Source organism: Fusarium proliferatum, assembly GCF_900067095.1.
Source record: "Fusarium proliferatum ET1 genome assembly, contig: FPRO_scaffold013, whole genome shotgun sequence".
Classification (NCBI taxonomy): domain Eukaryota; kingdom Fungi; phylum Ascomycota; class Sordariomycetes; order Hypocreales; family Nectriaceae; genus Fusarium; species Fusarium proliferatum.
The window spans coordinates 865,309-887,074 of NW_022194802.1; the positions used below are offsets into that span (position 1 = coordinate 865,309).

Consider the following 21,766-nt stretch of genomic DNA (forward strand, 5'->3'; position numbering starts at 1 on the left):
AGATAAAATCTAGGGTCGTCCCACTACACCTTGCCTCTATCCCCAAACGGGTATATTTCACCGTCTCCAAATAATTCTTCCGGCGCTATCTTCCGTCACGGCCGAGTCCCCTGGACTCATTTGAACTTTTTATTCGACCGTTTTCTGTCGTTTCCTCTCTAGCCTTTGAATGAAATCGATAGTTTCTTAAATGCCATGTTCAGCTGCTTGCTAGCCGGCACTATTCTCAGGGTGTCGTAAGACTCTAGAGTAGGGGCCATAATAAACTGGTCAAAGAGTCCACTAAGGTCATCATAAGCTACTCTAAGATATCCTAAACTCATCTAAATATTTCTGTCACTTGGGATGAAGGCTTTGCCATGCCCAAGACTACTTAGTCTGACGGGCGAGCCGAGTACTTCTAGACTGGGCGATACTCACGGCCTTTTCATAACCGAGAGTCTGGTGGCCTCTGGGGCTGGTATCAGATAAGAGACGGGATGTTATATCAGTGTATGTAGCCCCTGTAGAATGCAAAGTCCGACCACGTACTTTTGTCCCTCCCCCGCGTCCGTAACCTTTTGTGCTGTTGCCTTGAATCACGGCTCAACATGGCCAGATTGTCTGCCTGGCTACTGCTCCCGCTTCTCTGTGGGAGCAGTCTTGCAAAAGAAGGTCAAGTTGTCCCTGCTTTCGTTGATTCTTCCTCCAGCCATTCCACTCGTTTTGCTTCCCTTCATGACACTCCTTTGAACGGCAATGTTCCTGTTGCCGACGGCGGTTCTTCGTCGTTCACTCCCCAAGTCAATCCGCTTGTCAAGAGATCGTCGGCATGTAAGCCAAGACAGCCCCAGGGTGGTATTGGTGTTGGAGCTCCGATCTCGACTGCGAGTGGGACCTCTACTACGGCTGCTTCCGAGACAGTATCCTCAGGGACAACATCTTCTGCATCTAAGTCAGAGACAACCTCTATTGTTGGGAGTATCTCATTGTCTGAGACTTCATCGACCATTACGGTTACCCTCACTTCTGGCACCTCATCAGGACTTTCTTCAGAGACATCTCTAAGCTCTACCGACGGCGACACACACTCTTCATCAACTGCAGTGGCATCACATGATGCCTCAACATCTGCACTATCCGATGCAGACACAGCTTCAACAGATGCAATTGGCGCCAAGACAGCCACAGCCGCTTCCGACACGACGACTACCAGCCTGACGACGGTGAAGCCAACTACCACCAATACTGTTGCATCCTCATCGGTTGATTCAGGCCTCGCTTCCGACACGACTACTGGTTCTGCCACAATTGGCACTGAGGCCGCATCGACTTCATCATTGGAGTCAGGCGCTGGCTCTGGCTCGACAACTGGTACTGCCACCAGCAACGTCGATACTATTTCGGCCACTTCTGTCGATTCAAGCGCAACTTCAGACACCGCTACTGGATTCACCACGACTGGCGAGACATCAGCCTCTGGCAATGTCGCGTCGTCTTCTGAGTCAAGCGCTGGCTCAGGTACGACTTCTGGCTCTGCCACCAGCGATGCCTCTACAGCCTTGACCCCTTCGCTTGAGTCGAGCGCCACATCGGACGCGTCTTCTGGCTCTCTAACAGCAAGCGAGACCTCAGCCTCTGGGGATCTCACATCGTCGTCCGAGTCCAGCGCCACGCTGACCTCTTCTGAGACGAGCGAGACTCTCACATCGTCTGGAACTCACACTTCCGAGGCATCACACTCTTTGACCACCGAATTTCCTTCTTCTTTCACTTCTTCACAACAAACATCAGAGAGCGTGGTTTCAACATCAACTGACTCGCCTCTAGTACTCACAGTTGCTGCTGACGGAAGCGGCGATTACACTGCCATTAACGATGCTATCAAGGCAGCACAGACAAGTGGTTACCCAACCGTGACTGTTCTTGCTGGCACCTACACCGAAAACGTCGTCATCCAGGCTACACCCACCGTCACGATCGTCGGTGAAGTTTCCAACAAGCGCGATGTTTCCTCTACACCTAAGGTCGTCATCGACAACGGCGGAAACGCCAATCCTGCAGTCTCCTTCTCAACGGCGAGTGCTGCCGGTATCACGTGGAAGAACATCAAGTTCTCCAACACCCAGGCTGGAGGGTCTGGCGGAGCTGTTTTCCTCAGAGGTAGCAAGAATGCATTCTACAACTGTCAGTTTTACGCTGCTGGTATCGCTGCCATCACTGGATCCTACGCTTCTGCCATCGTCGCCAACTCGTATATCGAGGCCCCTGACAAGGTCCTCTACAACTACCCTTCGCTCTACCTGTATGGAACCACCGTCACAGCTACCAACAGCAATGGCCTTATCGTCTACAACAAGGGCGGCCTCTCTGGTACCACGCTCTACAACTCGACTGTCGTCTTCGATACCTGTGATGTCAGTCAGAAGAGTGGATCAACCAATACCCGCGTCTTCCTCGCCGCGGGCAACGGTGATGGCTCTGTCGCTGTCTTCCGCGATACGAGCATTGGAAGCTTCATCGCTGCTACTGGTGTCTATGTTGATACCAAGACGCAGTCCAAGCTGAACAGCTACATCGAGTTCGGCACTACTGGCGACGGAAGCTACTCCAACCATGTGGCGGACCGCTCCAAGTATGTGACTCTGGTCACAGACCCCAAGGACCTTTCTCCCTATGAGATCTCTGCCTTCTTCAAGAGCGCTTACCCTAGTGTCGCGGTTTCTTCCCTCGATTGGATTGATCAGGGTGTTTTGAGTGCTATTCAGGCCAGCAACGCCAAGGACTTCAAGCAGGATGTTGAGACCACCACTTCGGCCGCTCCTACGACTTCAGAAACTTCCTCTACAACATCCGAATCAGCAACAACTACATCGGATTCGAAAAAGACTACTTCCGAGTCGGTGACAAAGGCCGCTGACCCCGTGACCACAACCTCTGATCCCTTATCCAAGGCCACATCTGCAACAAGCACAACAGAGGAGTCCACTTCCGCCGCACCTACAACGTCCTCATGCTCGCTGCCTTCAGCTGTTCCCAGCACGGCTCTCGTTGTTGGACCCAAGAGCAATCCTTGTGCCTCTTACGACACTGTCGCTTCCGCAGTCGCAGCCCTTCCTGCTGATGACACCACCCAATACATCTACATCCTTGCTGGCACATACCAAGGACAGGTCTCAGTCGTCCGTACTGGTGCTACTGTCTTCCGCGGTGAGACCATTGATGGTTCTTCGCCCAAGAACAACAAGGTCACTATCACTGCCAGAAACGCTGTCTTGTCAAGCAGTGGTGGTTCATTGGGTACAGCAACATTCGCTGCCAACAAGTACGAAGCCAAGCTCGTATCTTTCTACAACATCAACTTCGAGAACTCCTTTGATCCTATGGCCAACAACATCGCTCTGGCTGTATACGCTAAGGGAACAAAGGTGGCTTTCTATGGCTGCGACATTGACTCGTCTCAGGGAACTCTGTACCTCGACTACGGCAATTTCTTCTTCAGTCACTCAAAGATATCAGGAACCACTGATTTCGTGTGGGGACAAGGCGCTGGTTACATCTACAACTCCATCATTGTTTCTCGGGGGTCTACCGCTGGCCAGGCTATCGCCGCCCACAAGTACCAGGGCCAATACGGCGGCTCTCGCTTTGTCTTCGATCTCTGCGCGGTCGTCCCCGAGTCAAGTTCTGTTCCCGAGGGAAGCACATTCCTTGGACGTGATTATAGCACAAACTCCAATGTCGCTTTTGTTAACTCATTCCTCGATGGGCATATCGCAGGCGCCGGATGGAAGATTGCTTCTCCCAGCACTTTCACCGGTACCTTCACTGAGGGTAACAACACTGGCCCTGGCTGGGACTCTTCTGCTCGTATTTCTGCTGCAACTATTGCCAGTGATACTTCTTCCTTCAGCGCTGCCGGTATCTTGGGCAGTGACTCTTGGATTGATAAGGCTGCCATTGCCCCCTTCCAGGGATGGCCTGACTCTGTGTACGGCAAAGACGCAGCTAGCACTACCACCACTTCAGCTGCGACTACAGTCTCTAGCACTACAAGTGCTACTGCTGTCGGTGCTACCTTGACCGTTGCTCCCTCTCCCACTGGAAATGAGTACAAGACTGTGGCCTCTGCCCTCGCTGCCATTCCCGACGACGGCGATGACTACACCATCTTTGTCAAGGCCGGTTCATACAACGAGCAGCTTACTCTCACTCGCTCTAGCGGTCACGTTACCATCCGTGGTGAGACCAGCTTTGAGAATGACTTCACCCAGAACGAGGTCCTCATCTGGTTCAAGCTGGGCTACTCAACTGGTGCATCCCGTAACGAAGAGACCCCCGTCCTCTTTTGGAAGACCACTTCAGCTTCTTCTGGTCTCTCTCTTTACAACCTGAACTTCACAAACACCTATCCACAAACTAGTGACACAGCTGCTCTTGCTGCCGACTTCTTTGGAAACATGGCGGCGTATGGATGTGCTTTCGACGGCTTCCAGGATGCCCTTCTTGTCAACCAGGGTATTCAGGTCTTTTCTAACAGTTATATTTCGGGATCTGTGGACTTCATTTGGGGTTACAGCAAGGCTTTCTTCCATGGGTGTTATATTGCGTCCAACACCGCCAACGCCTATATCACCGCCAACAACCGCAAGAGCTCTTCTTGGGCCGGCGGCTTCGTGTTCGATAAATGCAAGGTCACATACACTGATAGTTACGGATCTAACTTCGGCACCACATCACTCGGTCGCCCATGGTCTCAATATGCCCTTGTTGTGTACATGAATTCCTTCCTCGACAAGCACATCTCTCCACAAGGTTGGGCCACCTGGTCTTCAAGCAATCCCCAGACATCGGTAAGTAAGACTTCAGAGGTGTTAAAGTAGTTTAGAGGAGCTTAGAGGAGCTCAGAGGACTTTAGAGGACTTTAGGGGAGCTTAGAGGAGACTGTTCCAAGTTTACCATATAGCTGGCTAACAATTACCTTTCCAGAACGTGCTTTTCGGAGAATTCAACAACACTGGACCCGGAAACTGGACCACCTCTCGAGCTAGCTTCGCGACAAAACTCACCGAGTCACAGGCTGCTGCATACTCCCTCGGGTCGTTCATTGGTAGTACCAGCTGGCTTGACATGAAGGCTTACAACCTTGTCCCCAGCTATGCCGTCGATGGCTCTGACGCAACTACCGATCCTGAGACCGACGACACTTGGCCGGTACATCCTTCTGATGGTACTACTCCTCCCAAGGGAGCTGTTACTGTGTCCGTCGGAGGAGAAAAGTCAGGCTCCTACTCCACTCTCACTGATGCTCTCAAGAGTCTACCCAAGGACTCAACACCTCAGACAATCTTTATCTATGCCGGAACATATGAGGAGCAGGTCCCTGCTATCAACCGACCAGGACCTGTTACCATCATCGGATACACTGAGAGCGACCCAGGAAAGACCTATGCTAGCAACCAGGTCATCATCACCCAAGCCAAGGGTCTCTCGGTTGCTGGTACCATTCCCGCTGGTCGCAGCAACGCGGATACAGCTACTATCGCGACAGCCAGCACTAAGATTGCCTTTTACAACGTCAAATTCGTCAATTCTGATAACTTGGATGGCGCCACACCCAGCTACGTTACTCTTGCTGCCAGTATCTACGGAAATGACATCGGTTTCTATGGCTGCTCTTTCATCGGCTGGCAGGACACTCTTCTTAACGGCGCGACAAATGGTTACCAGTACTATGAAAGCTCGTACATAGAAGGTGCCATTGATTTCGGTGCGTTATGTTCTTTTCACTTCTGTGTTGTTAGTACTAACGTTGGTGCTTCTAGTCTGGGGATACAGCAAGGCCTACTTCAAGGGTTGCACACTGGCTGCCAAGCGCGCAAAGTCAGCCATCACAGCACAGAGTCGTAGCAGTGCAAGTGCGATCGGAGGTTACATCTTCGACCAATGTCTTTTCACCGAAGCTGCTTCAGCTACCGTGGATCTCCAGGGACAGGTCTACCTCGGCCGACCTTACAGCGCTTACGCTCTCGTGGTTATCAAGAACAGTTACTTGGACAGCATCATTCAGCCTGCTGGTTGGAAGATCTGGTCTACAACCGATCCTCGCACTGATCATATCACTTTCGCTGAGTACAACAACGAGGGTCCCGGAAGCTGGGAGAAGAACACGGCAGCCCGAGAGGCATTTGGGTTTGCTACACTTCTGACATCGGATACTTACTCTCTTGAATCAGTTATGGACAGCACTGACTGGATTGACATGACCTACTGGGACTCCATTACAACACCTCAGCCCAGCACTGTCACACCCACTCCTGTTCCTACTGCTCCCTACAGCGGAAAGACTCCCCCTGCTGGTGCCTACATCGTCTCCAAGGACCCTATCGATGGAGTCACGACTTATGATACCATCCAGGCTGCCATTGATGCTCTGCCCCTTTCTACAAAGGTCACTCCCACTGTCTTCATCTATCCCGGTACATACAAGGAACAGATCGTCTTCAGTCGGCCCGGAACCACATTCTTCATCGGTTACTCTGAGTCTCCTGAAGATAACTCCAAGAACCAGGTCACCATCACATACGATAAGGGCATTGACACTCAGGCTGAAGCCTCCAACTCTGACTCAGCGACCTTCTACGCCACTGGCAACTACTTCCAGGCTGTCAACATCAATTTTGCGAACACATTCGGCACTACCGCCAAGTAAGTCTCAATCACTCACAGGAAATTTACATCCGCTAACAGACGCACAGCTACGCTAGTCTTGGTTTTGCAGTTAAGAGCAGCAAGTTTGCCTCGCTCTATGGCTGCCAGGTCTACGGTAATCAGGATGCCCTGCTCATCAACGGTAATCTTTTCGCATACAACTCCTTGTTCACAGGAAATATCGATATGATTTGGGGATCTGGCGCTGGATACTTCCTCAAGTCCACCATTGCTCCCAACAGAGACGGCATCGCCTTGACAGCGAACAAGAAGGGTACAAATTCTGGAAACTATGGGTTTGTTTTCGACCAGTGCACAGTCTCTCCTGCTGGTGGCGCTTCTTACTCCAGTATCTACCTCGGTCGACCTTGGGATCAATATGCCCGCGTTGCCTACATCGAGTCCGAGCTGGGTTCTTGCATCGCTGCTGCAGGTTGGCAAGCCTGGACCAAGGCTGATCCCCGAACAGCCAGTGTCATCTTTGGAGAGTTCGACAACTCTGGCCCTGGATCCTCCACTAGCCAGCGTGCTTCTTTCTCCAAGCAGCTCTCTAGTGAGGACGTTGCACAGTTTGAGTTGGGCACTTTCTTCACTTCTACGGCTTGGATCAACATGACTCTTGTTGACGCGACACCTTTCGATGCGGGTATCGCTGCTACTCAGACATACAGCTCTACAACTGTCTACACGACACAAACTGTGACAACGTCTCAGACAGCTTTGGTGACCACCACCGGAGCCGATGTGACCGTCACAGAGAAGTCTACTTCCACTCTCGATGTTGGAACCACCATCACACCAGATCCTACAACCAAGACCAACACAGAGAAGAGCACAACCACTCAGACTCAGCAGATCACCCAGGGTGACAGCGTGGTCACTGTCAAGTCTACTGATGTTGTGGATGTTGGCAAGACTGTCACCCCTGCTGATGTCACCAAGACTTCAACCAACGTGGTTGCCGCGACTGTCACTTCTTGGATCACAACTTCTGCCAAGGCTGTTACTACAACTGTATCTACCACCGCGGTCACAGTTACTCCCAAGTCAGTGACTCAGGAAGAGACCGACTTCACAACAGTCTTTGCTACCAGGACTTCAAGCCCTAAGGCTGTCACTGTCCAGAGCACTACCACTACCACTGTTGGCACTGGCGGTACTACTACCACATCCCTGAAGGCTACCACTGTTGTATCTACTGTCGTGACAACTTCTGTCAAGACTGTCTCCAAGACCACAACACTCAAGTGTATCCCAACCCAGGACAAGCGTGATCTCAGCTCCGCAGCAGTTCTCAAGCCCCGAGCTGCTGTTGTCTTTGGTAACCCATCTTTCGATCTTTCTTCTGGTCTGACCCGCCGTGATCTGGACCTTGGCTCCATCAATCTTGAGGCTCGTGCCGAGGCTCTCCGAACAGTCACCGTCACCGTGGTTTCAACCTACACCACTAATGTCAAGACCTCGACCGCCACTGTCCCTGGTAGCACAACTACAACAGAGTTGATCACCACCAAGACGGTTGGAAAGACGAGCACCTTGAAGCCTGTCACTGTTGTGGAGGTGTCTACATCTGTCGCCACGCGTTTCGCCACTGTTACAATTGCAGGATCTACTTCTACAACTACACAGGTCACCACCAAGGAGACAGGCAAGACTACTACTCTCAAGGCCGATACCACTACCGTCGTCGTCGACGCTACGTCTGTCGTGACTGAGAAGAAGACTACCACTCTTCCCGCAAGCACAGTCACAGTCTACAAGACTCTCACCCAGACTCTGGCCGCAGGAACCGTCAAGGTTACTTCGACCAACACCGTCAAGAAGACGTCGACTGTCACCCTGGACCAGCAGACTGTCACAAGCTGGGCTACGGTGAAGACTACCCTGAAGCCTTCCAGCACGGTCACGGAGCGAAGCACCGTGTCCAAGGTTACCACTTCCGTGGTCAAGTCGACAAAGACCAACTGGGCTACCAAGACGAGCAAGGGCGCTGCCGCTTGCACCAACTAAGCCTGGGTATTTAATTCATTCTAGCGCCTTCGTGCGACATAATTAGTCAATTTAGCCATAATATCTACTGTAATTTTGCCCGTGCTGTGTTTAATCTGTGCATGCCCTCTCGTTTTCGCTTCGTGACTCAGTGCCATGCGATACCCATGCCGTGGAGCTGGAGATCACCTGCAGATCTTACACTTTGCCTGAGCGTAAGCAACTGCGTACAAGCTTCTATCGCAAATCGCGGCTGTAGAATAATTGCCATGTTGTGCGCATCAACACTGTAGCCATTCATTACCTCCCCCCGAGTATCGGTGTTTGCACCGGGAAAAGTGGAACACTCGGCGCCGATATCACCACAAATTGGAGATTCAACGTGTGATTTGGGGGAGTCAGTCAGAATTGGAGAAGTCGCTTATGGAAATCCCACATTCCGTCGTTATCGGCGTTACTAACTTAAAGTCTCCGGTTAAATGCAGCATTATTTATTAGCGCCAGGCGCATATTTAAACTCTCGGGAGTTTATCCTCACCTGGAAATATTCGAGGATAAAGGATTTGAAGCCTGTTGGTGGTTTGTCGTGGGGAAAAAAGGCACAGTTAAGATTAGAAACCCTTGTGTTACAAAAGCAAATTTACCCGGATAGAATAAAATCAGCCACTACGATAATTTTTGCAAAAAAGAGAAACGCCATACTTAAATGATCGACATCGGAATGATCCTCCGACAGCCTGGATAAAAGCAACTGTGTTACAAAAACAGCCCCATGCAGTGAGATGCTGGCTGGCTGGCGCAATGCGACCCTACGGATAACTGCGTGAGCTGAAAAGATGGGAAAACACATGAAATACGAAGAAAATGTCTCTGCCATGCCTCGGTAGAGTTGTTTATCGTTCAAGTTAAGCTTATGATATGCGGAGATACCTACAGCCGGTAGATCATCAGAAGGAATGAGAACAATTCACATGGAAATACGCGTACCCAACTGATCAAGTTAGGACCAGAACCTGCGACGTGTCTTGCATGATTATCCAAAATCTTACTTCACATTTACCTTACGGATAAGACGGCATCATTCCTGAGACTGGGGTTGGTAGATCTTCATCTGTGAATATCCCTGCTGCCCGTGCAGGCCTAGACTGAGCAAAAGGTCCCCTGCGGTAGATTTTCCAGCGTCCATTAACTATTTCGGTCGGTGAGATCCTCCACTGCCAGCCGTGTTTTGAGCCCTGTGCATCCTCACTGCAGCATGCGTTCTGACTTCCGATAGGTCTTTTATTTGTTGGTGGTCAGGGATGTTGGTTGTTGGCTTATTCACTGTTTCACCTGACAGGTGAGGTGAATGGTGAGAATGGCAAATGATCACAGGTGAGAGTGAGAGAGAAGACAGTAATTGTGGAATACCTCATATCATTAGAGGTTCATTTCATTATACAAGCGTCAAAATGTATAGGTCTTATATCCATGCAAAAGTGTTTCCTTTTTACTCCGTCCAATCGTAATATTCCTTTTCGCTAGACCAAACGCTCATATACAAACTCATGCAATGCCCTGTAAGATGTTCTGCAAGACATCGCGTCCAACGTCCACCGCTTAGACGGTGTATCGGAAGAAGGTGGCGTTGTCGCCGGAGTCCTGCTCCAACTCCTTCTCAGCGCGGGTGTACTCATGAGGAGCCTTGTGAGTCTGGTCACGGCGAGCGTTCTCGCGTCGGAGGTACATAGTCATGAGGATGCTGAGAATGCAGCTCATGGTAGTAGTGGCGACCAGAGTCCAGTGACCGGAGCGATAGTTGGGAGCATCATCCTTGCGGTAGACGAAGCCAGAGACGGCACCACCAAGGTTACCCTGTTAATGACATGTTAGTGAAACTGTGGCTGGATATGTCTGAGACATTGGGATAAAACTTACGAAGCCGACGTGCATAGCAATACCAACACCACGCTTGAGAGAGCCACCAATGTTGTTGCCGTTCCAGGCGACACCTTGGGGAACGTTGGGGTAGATACCGCAGGTGATGAGGAAAGCGGCGAAGTACTTGGCACCATGGGATTCGACTGTAGCAAGGATGATGAATCCAATGATACTGAGAGAAATGTTAGCAAATGAGTTGTTGTGAATGTGCCAAGTCGGGAAGATCTCCCGTTCTAGAACCTTGGCAGATTGGAGAAATACTTACGCGACAACACAGAAGAAGATCATGTAGATACCACGCTGACCGTGTCTATCAGCAGCGAAACCTCCACCGATGGTGAAGAGGCAGGCGACGACGTAGGGAGGAACAGACATGAGCTGAGCCATCTCGTTGGTGTAGCCGAGACTCTTGACGATGGTGGGGAGGAAGATGGAGATGGAGTAGAGAGGAGTGTAGATTCCGATGGTGATCATCATGTGAACCCAGATCTTCCAGTCCTTGAGAGCATCCTTGGCGAACTTCATGTTGAAGGCGTCAGAGAGAACAGATCGGTCCTCCTCGAGACGTCGGAGAACCTCCTTGCGCTCAGAGTCGTTGAGGAACTTGGCAGTGTCGGGGTAGTCGTACATGACAAAGAAAGCCATGATAGCAAAGACGAAAGTGATGAGACCCTCAATGATGAAGATCCAAGCCCAGCCATCAAGACCACCAAGACCATCCATCTCCATAACGCCACGAGCGAAGAGGCCACCGAAAGCACCAGCAGCGGTAGCAGCAGAGAAGAAAATAGCCATGCGGAGACCGCACTCGTGTCGCTTATACCAGAGAGTGATGTAGTAAGTGATACCGGGGAAGAGACCACCCTCAGCGAGACCGAGAGCCATGCGAGTGGCAAGGAAACCACCAAAGTTCTTGGTGATACCCATGAGAGTTGTGACGATAGCCCAGGCGATCATGATGCTGGGAATCCAGATGGAGGGACGGAAGCGCTTCATGGCCATGTTGGAGGGGATCTCGGCAGCGACGTAGAAGGGGAAGAAGACGGCGACAGCGATCTAAGATGCGTGTTAGTACCTTACATATTCCCAGCAGATTGGTAAAAGTCAAGGTTGTACTCACGTTGTAATCCCACTTGCCAGTCATGCCCAGGGCATCTTCGAGACCAGCGAGCTTAGCATTACCGATGTTGGTACGATCGAGGAAAGAGAGGAGGTAGAGGAGAGCCAGGAAGGGAAGAAGCTTGATGTCCATCTTGCGGAGGAGGCGCTTGGTGGCAGGTTCATCGAAGACCTCCTGGGAGGCATCCTCGTGGAAGGAAACGGCCTTCTCATAGTCGACCTTTTCGGTTGATGAGCTGTCAACCTGACCAGAGGTCACCTTGTTCTCGTGTTGTTGAAGCATGATGACTTCTCTTGACTCGGGATGATGAAAAGAGAAAAGGATCAAGTGAGAGTTGTTTGTCCTCAGGGAAGGAGATGAGAGAGGATGCTTCTGATCTGAAGAACAAGAACAAGAACTGGGGAAACAGTCTGGGGAAGAGCCCACTCTTTATACCAGAGTGAATGAGAGAGGAACAGAACAGACAGTGGTAGTCCATGATACATACCCCAGATCAATACTCGGGGTGTCTACAACGAAACTGCCACCGGCGACTGTCAAGGTATGGGCCCTTGTAAGCAAGCCCAGTCCCGTTTTCGAAAAAGCCTCCGTCGTATAAAATCCACTTTCCGCACGAACGGCAACTAAGCAAGGGTTACTTTAGAGTGGCCTACAAGGTGTGCAAGAGAGAGATAGAGTGTGCTGCCCAATCTCAAAAGGCCCAGATGCGACTGGCCAACACCTCCAACTCCAATCTTTACAGGGGGTCGACCAACAACTAAAACTCAAGGGAGAAAACTCCACTCACACCTTGTTTTTCTACCCCATGTTATCTTGGCTTACAACTGGGTACGTATTTTACCCCATGTTGTCTGTACGTATCTTCTCTGCTGTCTTTTCCCCCGCTCGGAGACCAATCGCCGGACCCCCAAAGAAACATGCACCTAATACTGTAATGCCAAGGAAGAACGCTCACACTTTGTCTAGGCCCTGCTGACCAGGGAAGAAGAGAAGTGAATGAGGACAGGCAGAGTCTCGACTGAGAATACTCGGGGTGGCCTCTTTTTTTCTCCTCTTGCAAGGATGGACCGGTCGGTTGGGTGAACACAGAATTGTTTCATTGTACGATGACCGCCAAGTGAAGAGATATGGTCTCTGCCGATCTTGTGTGATGTGATGGTTCCCAAGAGATTTCCAAGCCCATCAGCCAAGCGTGACAAAAAAGCTTGACAGAGCTTTCTAATGTATGCCAAGTCGGTACTGGAGAGATGTTGCAACCCCGACTGTTGCGTTGCAGTTGCCGGGAGGGAACTGCGCCGCCAGACGTAGAATGCAATGGGACAAATCCCCGCTCCCATTTTATTTCGGGAGCATGCGACGGTATGGCGTATTGCTCAGTCGGACTTGAATATGCCAATGCTGATACAGAACATCGCCATCTCTTGCTTGGTGATCTGTTGAACAACCCTGTCTAGACTGCTTGTGTCTCGTGGGCGATCTCCATTAACAACATCGTACCATGATGGCCCTACTGTATGTCATTCACTGGAATGGGAATGGCAATCTACCTACCACTCCCACTGACACTGACACTGACACTGACACTGACACTGACACCTTGTGCTGTAACCGTGCGTCACCCACGGACCCCGAGAAAAGCAGGTTGTCGTTGTGTCCGAGATGTGTGAGATGATAATTTGCCGTCCGTCCCGACGGGCCCTGATGGTGCAGTTGCAGACAGTATTGGGTGCATCAAAACACATGGCAAGGCATCCACTACGTGAGGCATAGTCATCAAGTCTGCATACTTCCACGTGTATGCATCATAACATCCAAGATAAGGCAAACATACGCCGTACGTAGTAGTAAACCAGCATAGCATCACAGCGTAGTACATTCATTCATCTTGTCAGGCACGAGGTTTCATCACGTAGCTGCCAAGTCAAGTGCCTAGAAAACGCCCAGCAGATTCACCAGATCTCGTGGCTTCGAGAAGAAAAGAGCCTCATCTGCATTGCTTCACTTTACTTCCTCGGGGGCTTGCTTCAACGGCTTCGGCTATCTTGACAGCCGTAGCTCGTATCGGATCAATGGAAGCTCACTCTTTTAGACCTAGTGTGAGTCTGTAGGGATGATCTTGTCTTGAAGAAGGAAGAGACTGGGACAAAAGGTGAAATGCGCTTGGGACGCCACCACATGGCAAATACGCGCGGCGTGAGATCGGTGAGGGGAAGAGAAGAGAGAGTGTGTGTGTGTGTGTGCGAGAGAGAGATAGCGCTGATACGAGAGGGGAAATTCCGTGTGGGAAGAAGCATAAGTTACAGGTTAATGTTAATGTTAATGTTATTTAGTGGCCTTGTTTGGCTGTTGGTTGGTGCGAATGAATGACCCCAGATGCGCTGGGGGCTGTAGTGCCGGACCAATTTTGCGGGGGAATTATCCACCCAAAACTCGACTGTTTTAGGCTGCTTACAGGATCCGGGCTGATTACCGCGCTGGGCCTCCAGTGGGCCTCCAGTGGGACACTCTCGCCGCTGTCTTTTGTCTCACTGGCAGCACCCAACAGCTCACTTTCTCGACCGGTCGACTCCCGAGCTGGGCTCCATCTAAGGTAGAAAATCCGGGGGCGACATGGAGATGAAGAAGAGATTCCGGGGAAAAGCCAGATGAAGATTCTGGGGAAGCCTGTTCGTACGGGAAAGAACGGGGTTGCATTTTGACAGCTTCAGATTGGATGTCATCTTCTGTATCTGTATTTACTCGATACGTAGTGCCAGATCTGATGCTTCCATTTCTATGCTTCCATCGATTTGGAGACTCTTAGTGCACTCAAGCTCCGCACGTCCGGAACATTAATACCCTCGGCTAAAGCGACAAGACTGCAACATTCTCCAAGTTGCTCACACTCTCTCCTCTCCTCTCCTCTTACCGCTCAATCCCCCCCTTTAACTTTGGAGAAAACAACACCTCTCGTTACGTACACGAATGCGTTCCCCAAAAACATGGAACAGACAAAAGGAGATGGAGGGTGGCCCCTGCTTAGTGCCTACAGGGATATGGCTTCACGGCTAAGATACCGGATGTGCGCTTCTGGCTTTTGTTGAGCGTAAGCGGAGACTCCTCCAAGGCAAGCCAGACACACAATCTCTTTTCTCATCACATGGCACTGGGGTTCTCCTCATAAGTTAGGCAGCATAAGGTAAAAGATAAGCTTGATGCCAGTTCTCCACTGATCCTCCACGCCGTCCTTTATCCTAAGGAATAACTAAGTCAAGTTAGAGTGCGTAGTGGACTCGATAGATATCCACGGATGAGAACCTTGTTTTGTCATTGACTTCTAATCACTACTTTCTCATATGATGCCATGTTTGTGGATACATGGTCTGAGATGACTCAAGTACCGACAGAATGAATGAATCTACATCTCATCTCTCAGCATCTGCTCCCTCTTGTCGTCTAAAATTTCACCCCTTCGGTATTGTCCTCCGTCTCCACTACTCCGCACTCTCAACTCACTCTCTCAGGCTTTACCCCAGCATCTGCCACTGCCACCCGGAGAACATGACCCTTTTAGGATTGGGGCATTTCCTCTCCTCATGCCATTTGCCTAAATCTGACTTTTCCTGAGTCTTGGCTCTTCAGCCTCTTTTCTCTCCATGACTCCCTGTCCCCCCAATTGGTAATAACTGCCCCCAAGATACATACAATCAACGAGAGCGTATGGCACCATCTTTTTGCTTCACACCACCAGTTGGCCAACCTATCACTGGTCAACATTCCCCTGATGAGATGCCTGCATAACCACGTTTCATAGCCCCTCCATCTTCAAACTTTTTCTTGGTGCTATCTTTGCTTTGTGAGGTCAGATTATTCCGCACTATTCGCCATTGGCTGTTCCGCACATCGTCACATACCACATGCTATTTGACGTCGTTATCAACGGGCTTTTCGTCTTATGCGTTGAGCTCTTGGCGGAATGTCTTCGATCCTTCTTTTACTTGTTCTGTTTGTGATACGTTTGCGTCTTCGGACAGCCGGAGGGCGTACAGTTTTCATGCAGCATCACAGCCACGTCGCTTGTTCTTGTTGCATCATTTCGTTGGGGTTCAACATCGAGGATGATCTTATGCATCGCTCATCGTATGCGCCCGTAATCGTCAGCGCTATCTATGCCCACGTTTTTGGCATGTGGTATCTGCAGATACCAACGTGAATGTGCCATTCCGTCCTATTGGGTTCGTATTAATCTTTGCTTGACACTCACGATGGTGTTGATCATCGAACGATATCACCAATACCCTATACCGGACTCCAACTCTTGGCTTTCCCTCGTAATCCGAGCTATCCGTATGGCTTAGCCAAGACAATAAACCTGGAATCTCGAACTCTACCCTAGCCTGCCTAGTAATCTAGATTTCGGGAGCGGGGATAATTATACGGAGAATTTCTCCTCACTCAGTGATCTCAGTCTTCTTGCAAAATTTGCATAGTGACCACTGCCCTCTCGACGCGCCGGCATGCCCGGGCTTGTTACCGACTCACATCGGGACCGAGTCCTGTAAGTCACACACCACTTCGGGCATCAATGTCCAGACTCAAATCTCCTCTTCCTCAAACTTCCCCACGTTCATCGTCTCATTACCCCAGTTTCAGCTGGGATCATGGTTGCCTTTGTATTAGTGCAAGCCCTGCGCGGCTAAACTTGTCCTTTTTTTTTGTTGCTAGTCTATGGCTTCATAGTACCTAGCTATATCGCAAATGACAGACTTGATATCGTTGTTCCTCGGATTTATTCGGCTCTCATGTTTTCACTACACCATCATGTTTCTAATCTGCTTCTCGGTGAAGCTCCGAAGATAAATTAGAGATACTACCGTGAAGGAAGTTTGCTTCCGATGGCTTGAGCCATTAATGAAACGATGTTGAACCTGAGAATGATTGCATCTTGTTCTGGTTGGCTATCTTTCATGGCTGGAGCAGTGGACCGACCTACCCCCAGAATATCTTTTGGGGGGATCTGGGGAAGTCTGGGGCACGCTTGGACCGTATGACAAGATCCAGCTCGTAGATCACTTGGAATACCCCTTTACTGGCAATAACTATGCATAACCAAGGGCCGAGGTGCTCGCTGGCTATTCGGCTCAGATGTCTCTACCGAGAATCCAGCACAAGAAGCCACAATGGGTCGATTCATTGGATCATGGAGGCAAATCAATCTCCCATATCATGTTTCAAAACAAGTTTTGGAGCAGGGCTGAGCCTTTCACACCATCTGTCTCGGTCTGGGCCCTGAACGGTGCTTACAGTCTACGGATGACCACCAACAGCTGGCAATTACGGCATTACGGGAGAAGAATTGAGACTGAACATTCAGCTTGGACGCTTGAATCTAGATTTAGACACAAAGTGGCAAAATTTCTTTGATTCACTTCGGCTGGTCTTGCCTTAGGTGAAGAAGGAGAATCAAGACAACATGACTAAAAGCTGAAACCCGAGGTGAGCCATAGTGATGATTGTCTATGAGCTCATGGGGCATATGTCGAGTTTCTCATATGTCTACCCATGGTACGGGATCAGACGAGTGATTCAGACAGAAAAAGGTCACGAGAGTCTGCAGTGAGTATTTGCCACCTCCGATCATCTACCGATGAAATTTATTCAACACCAGGACCATTTAATGAGCGAGTTTAAATAAGGCTTTATTAAAAGGCTCAATAAGCCCCCAAATTTCATATTGGATTTTAACAGGAAGAGCAGTTGCCTTTACATCGTTGCGGTTGAGTGTTGTATTGCTTCTCGGGTGACCGGAGATCTGGGACCGAGGATGCTGTCGAGACTACGGGCTGAAGGAATCACTGAAACTCATATAACGACCCAGTCTGCCTCGATTTCTTTGTTTGATTCCTCCCTGTTCTTGATGGCCTTTGAGATGCTTCTTTACTGCGATTCTATTGTTGTTCATAGGTAGAACTTGGCATCCTTATCCAAATTTACGAATACCTACCTCCATAGTCACCCCCGACAATTCGTGTGTCACAAACATTGCTACCATCGACATTCCTATCATTGCCACCTCCGAGATCGCCTTCATCAGCTTGACGGTCGAGCGCCTCATCGATGTCTTGCTCGACTAAAATAACGGACAATAGCTGGTGCAATCCGTGCGGTTGAGGTGGATAGGACAAATTGTTGAACGTTTCTTCCTGATATTTGCTGGGGATAACGACTTATAGTTGATGGCTGTTGGAGCCTTTCCATTCTTCACATCGTAAACTTGAAGATGAGACCTCTCTCCATGGGCGCAGGGAATCCTGGACGCCGCTCGTCTCCGTTTGCGAGTCGGCGACATCTCACCCCGAACAACGTGGATACCTAGAGATCGCGGAGACGGGCCACAATTGTTCCAGTGTAGTCCCAGGAAGGTGATGGACGCTTTCCGTGACATGATCTCCCTGGAGAGAGGTTTCAAGGCATTCACATCGCCGCTCGCGATAAATATATGGACTCGAATGAGGCTTCGAGAAGTTGAGTTGTATTACATCTGCTTGTGAGGATGGGAGACTGATTCTGCTTGTCTCTACCTTGATTCCTGGGTAAATGCCATCGCCTGGGAATAGCTGTTTCGTCCACCTGTAGTACTTCTTCTGCCTACCCTGAAGCTACACAGACACGTGATATATTTTGTCACGATCGCGACCACGATCTCGCCTGTTAGCAGGTGAGGCTCCTGGCTTGGCCAGCTTAGGTCAATATCGAAGGATCCTTATCTCTCATTAACTTATGGATTGATGATTCACGCGGAGGGGTCACGATAGATCACGTGCACTCTTCACTGACCAGTGCATTAAAGATAAGAGATAAGCAGCCAAGATTTGGGCACCGATAGGAAGATAGAGGTATATATTGACAGAAACAAACGGGTCAGTTTCCCGCCGTATTATGACCCCTCGTTTCTGTCAATCTCATTTCGTGCGGATCAATTTGTGACCCAACAGAAGAGGGCATTGCCCCACCAAGCATTGCGGGGTGATTCGCTCTCGCCGTCTTCGGAGCTGCAGCCAAAAAACTTCGACAGCTCGATACTCGCCTGATAACAACATTTTGTCGAGATAGATCTATCAGTCACTTCCCATTGACGTCTTGTGTTGCCCAAGAACCTTCCAACAACATTCATCATGGCTCCCGAACGTGTTTGCCTGTAAGTTAATTGTCACTCAACTCAATTGGTTCGAGCAAGATAGCTAACTGACCCTTGTCCAGTGCCTACTCTGGCGGTGAGTTGAGAGCTCCAGAAGCAATATCAAGATGTGATATCCTGACTAATGGACAGGTCTGGATACTTCCACCATTCTCAAGTACTGTGCCCCCATTATTTACTCTCTGATGGATTGCGGCAGAGAGAAGACTTTGACGCCGTCAAGTGTCAAGTCTTCGAGCTCGGCATGAAGATGACAATCGTCCAAGATGTGGGATTGTTTAACAAAAGCTAACCCATAACTCTCAGGTGGCTCGTCCTCCAGGGCTATGAGGTCGTGTGCTTCCTCGGAGACTGCGGTCAGGAGGAAGACTTCGATGCCGTCAAGGCCAAGGCTCTGAAGCTCGGTGCTGAGAAGATGATCATCGAGAACGTCCAGCAGGAGCTGATTGACGACTTGGTGTGGCCCGCCATCCAGTGTAAGTCTCCAGAGGCTGCTTGTGGTGGTACAGCGTGTTTACTAACAGAATCCACCAGGCAACGCTATCTATGAAGGACAATGTAAGACGTTTCACCTCGGACGCTCCTTGATGACATCACTAATGCCCTAAAGACCTTCTCGGCACAAGTCTGGCCCGACCCGTATTGGCCAGGGCAATGGTGCAAGTTGCTAAGGATAACAACTGTACCATCCTCAGCCATGGATGTAAGTCGTTATGGTCCAACTGGTCTCCTTACTGTTCGATCCAGTTGCTAACCCACAACTCTAACCCTAGGCACCGGTAAGGGCAATGAGTAAGTCCTGATCATGACCGCGACACACATACTGTCGCCTTCTGTCGCTCTTACACCTTACTAACATCCTTCTTCTAGCCAAGTCCGCTTCGAGCTGGCATGGAAGGCCTGTGACCCTAAGATGAAGGTTCTGGCCCCCTGGCGCATCCCCGCATTCTTCAACCGATTCCAGTAAGCCTCTTCTTGTGTCCACTACTACATGTTCAAGCTAATCATTCCGCAGGGGACGTGCCGATCTTCTCAAGTTCGCTGAGGAGCAGAAGATCCCCGTCAGCTCCACTCCCAAGGCCCCCTGGTCTATGGACGACAACATCATCGTATGTGTGAAAGGTCCTATTGATTCTTCGTAATACTGACTTTCGATCGATAGCACTGCTCATATGAGGCCGGTGTAAGCCCCCCTACGGGAACCCGTCTCTCTGCGCCCTATTGACACTGAACTTGCTAGATCCTCGAGCAAACAGACAAGGAGCCCCCCAAGGACATGTGGAAGCGCACAGTTGGTAAGACGAACCAGCTTACAAACTTCTAGATTTTGCGCTAATGCCTCTCTCAAGATCCCCTGGACGCTCCCGATAAGCCTACTCGCTTCACGGTCCACTTTGCTGAGGGTGTTCCCGTCAAGCTTGAGGTTGATGGCAAGACCGTTACTGGCTCCTTGGAGATCTTCAAGGAGGCCAACGAGTTGGGCCGTGCCAACGGTAGGACTACAAACCGAAGAGATTTCCGGCGAGTACTGACATAGTGCTAGGTATTGGACGTGAGGATATCGTCGAGTCGAGGTTCATTGGTAAGCCTACTCTCAGGGAACGTTAACCTCAGCACGCGATTGCTAATCTTTTATTCCAGGATTGAAATCTCGTGGTTGCTACGGTCAGTCGCATTTATCTCCTTACTTTTCTAATCAATTGTTGTTTTTGGAGACATCGGATGCATTGTCGATGTCTCGCTAGCGACGCAGATGACGGCCCCGTCGCAGGCGACAACCATTCCGCTCTCGCCCATGCACTTCGGCAGGATGTTCTAACATTGTATAAAGATACCCCCGGTCTGACTATCCTGCGCAAGCTGCACCAGAACCTTGAGGTAAGTTGTCAAGTCCTTGAGAACTGGGTTGGCTCATACTGCGGTGTCCGGCCTTCGAGTGGCAGTCTTGGCCAGCGCTCTAGGGTTGTGCCCATTGCAATGCCAATCCAGGAAGTCAAGAGCTACCTGAGCATGAGCCAATCCCAACACTCTTTATATCTGATAAGTTTAGAACTCCATTTAACTAACGATTACTCAGGGTCTCGTGATGGACAGCAAGGTCCGCATCATTCGCGACCGTCTCTCGGATGACTGGGCTCAATGTATCTACAACGTGCGTAGCCCCTCGTCTCCAAGCTCCGCAGGATCGGACATTGTTGACGTCTTTTTAGGGAATGTACTTTACTCCTGAGCGCGAGTTCGTTCAGAATGCTATCGCTTTCAGCCAGAAGCAGGTTGATGGCAAGGTCGAGGCTCTGGCTTACAAGGGCAACGTCATCATCGTTGGCCGATCCAGCGAGACATCCAACCTCTACAGCGAAGAGGAGAGCAGCATGGTAAGTACCCAAAGAGGACTATTTCGGATCAAACCTAACATAAGAATGCAGGACACTCTTGACATGGATTGGAGTGTCGAAGACACAACTGGCTTCATCAACGTGAATGCCATCCGCATCGCCAAGTATGGTGAGCGCAAGATCAGGGACGGCGAGCCCCTTTCCAAGCGCAAGTAGACAAGCAGACTTGGGATGCTAGCCTTCCAGCGCCGCAGAAGCTTTTGGTAGAAAGAGGAAGGTCTGTGTGAATGGAATGGGTTATGCTATGCTTAGGAATGACTAGTACGAGAAAAAATAAGAAAAGCTCTTGTGTAATGCCTTCTTCACTGTTACTTGAGCGGGTTCTGAGCCCTCAACATAATCGAGGTGAACGTTGACCAGCATGACCATGGCCCCTCTCGGGGTTTACGGAGTTTACCCGCAACGACGTAATCTCACCTCCATGTCCAATGTCTTCACTTCTCATCGCATTTCACCCTAAGGGATCGAAACAAT

At 50.2% G+C, this 21,766-nt stretch overlaps 3 protein-coding genes across 3 annotated transcripts; 2 read left to right on the plus strand and 1 right to left on the minus strand.

Annotated features, from left to right (window-relative positions):
* Nucleotides 1-590: 590 nt before the first annotated feature.
* Nucleotides 591-8,700, plus strand: FPRO_12925 (uncharacterized protein; the record flags this gene model as incomplete). Its single annotated transcript, XM_031223495.1, has 4 exons — nucleotides 591-4,832; nucleotides 4,969-5,749; nucleotides 5,805-6,687; nucleotides 6,738-8,700. 4 exons carry the CDS (start codon nucleotides 591-593, stop codon nucleotides 8,698-8,700), a joined length of 7,869 nt encoding a protein of 2,622 aa, XP_031088848.1.
* Nucleotides 8,701-10,278: 1,578 nt separating this feature from the next.
* On the minus strand, nucleotides 10,279-12,001 carry FPRO_12926 (uncharacterized protein; the record flags this gene model as incomplete). Its single annotated transcript, XM_031223496.1, has 4 exons — nucleotides 10,279-10,533; nucleotides 10,597-10,771; nucleotides 10,865-11,655; nucleotides 11,720-12,001. The coding sequence occupies 4 exons, from the start codon at nucleotides 11,999-12,001 to the stop codon at nucleotides 10,279-10,281; spliced, it is 1,503 nt and encodes a 500-aa protein (XP_031088849.1).
* A 6,872-nt stretch (nucleotides 12,002-18,873) lies between these two features.
* FPRO_12927 (putative arginosuccinate synthetase) lies at nucleotides 18,874-21,448 on the plus strand (the record flags this gene model as incomplete). Its single annotated transcript, XM_031223497.1, has 18 exons — nucleotides 18,874-18,896; nucleotides 18,959-18,972; nucleotides 19,029-19,053; nucleotides 19,203-19,372; nucleotides 19,431-19,454; nucleotides 19,507-19,599; nucleotides 19,670-19,688; nucleotides 19,767-19,859; nucleotides 19,912-20,005; nucleotides 20,059-20,079; nucleotides 20,137-20,191; nucleotides 20,246-20,389; nucleotides 20,440-20,478; nucleotides 20,538-20,561; nucleotides 20,728-20,774; nucleotides 20,974-21,048; nucleotides 21,107-21,271; nucleotides 21,323-21,448. 18 exons carry the CDS (start codon nucleotides 18,874-18,876, stop codon nucleotides 21,446-21,448), a joined length of 1,251 nt encoding a protein of 416 aa, XP_031088850.1.
* Between the last annotated feature and the right edge of the window lie 318 nt (nucleotides 21,449-21,766).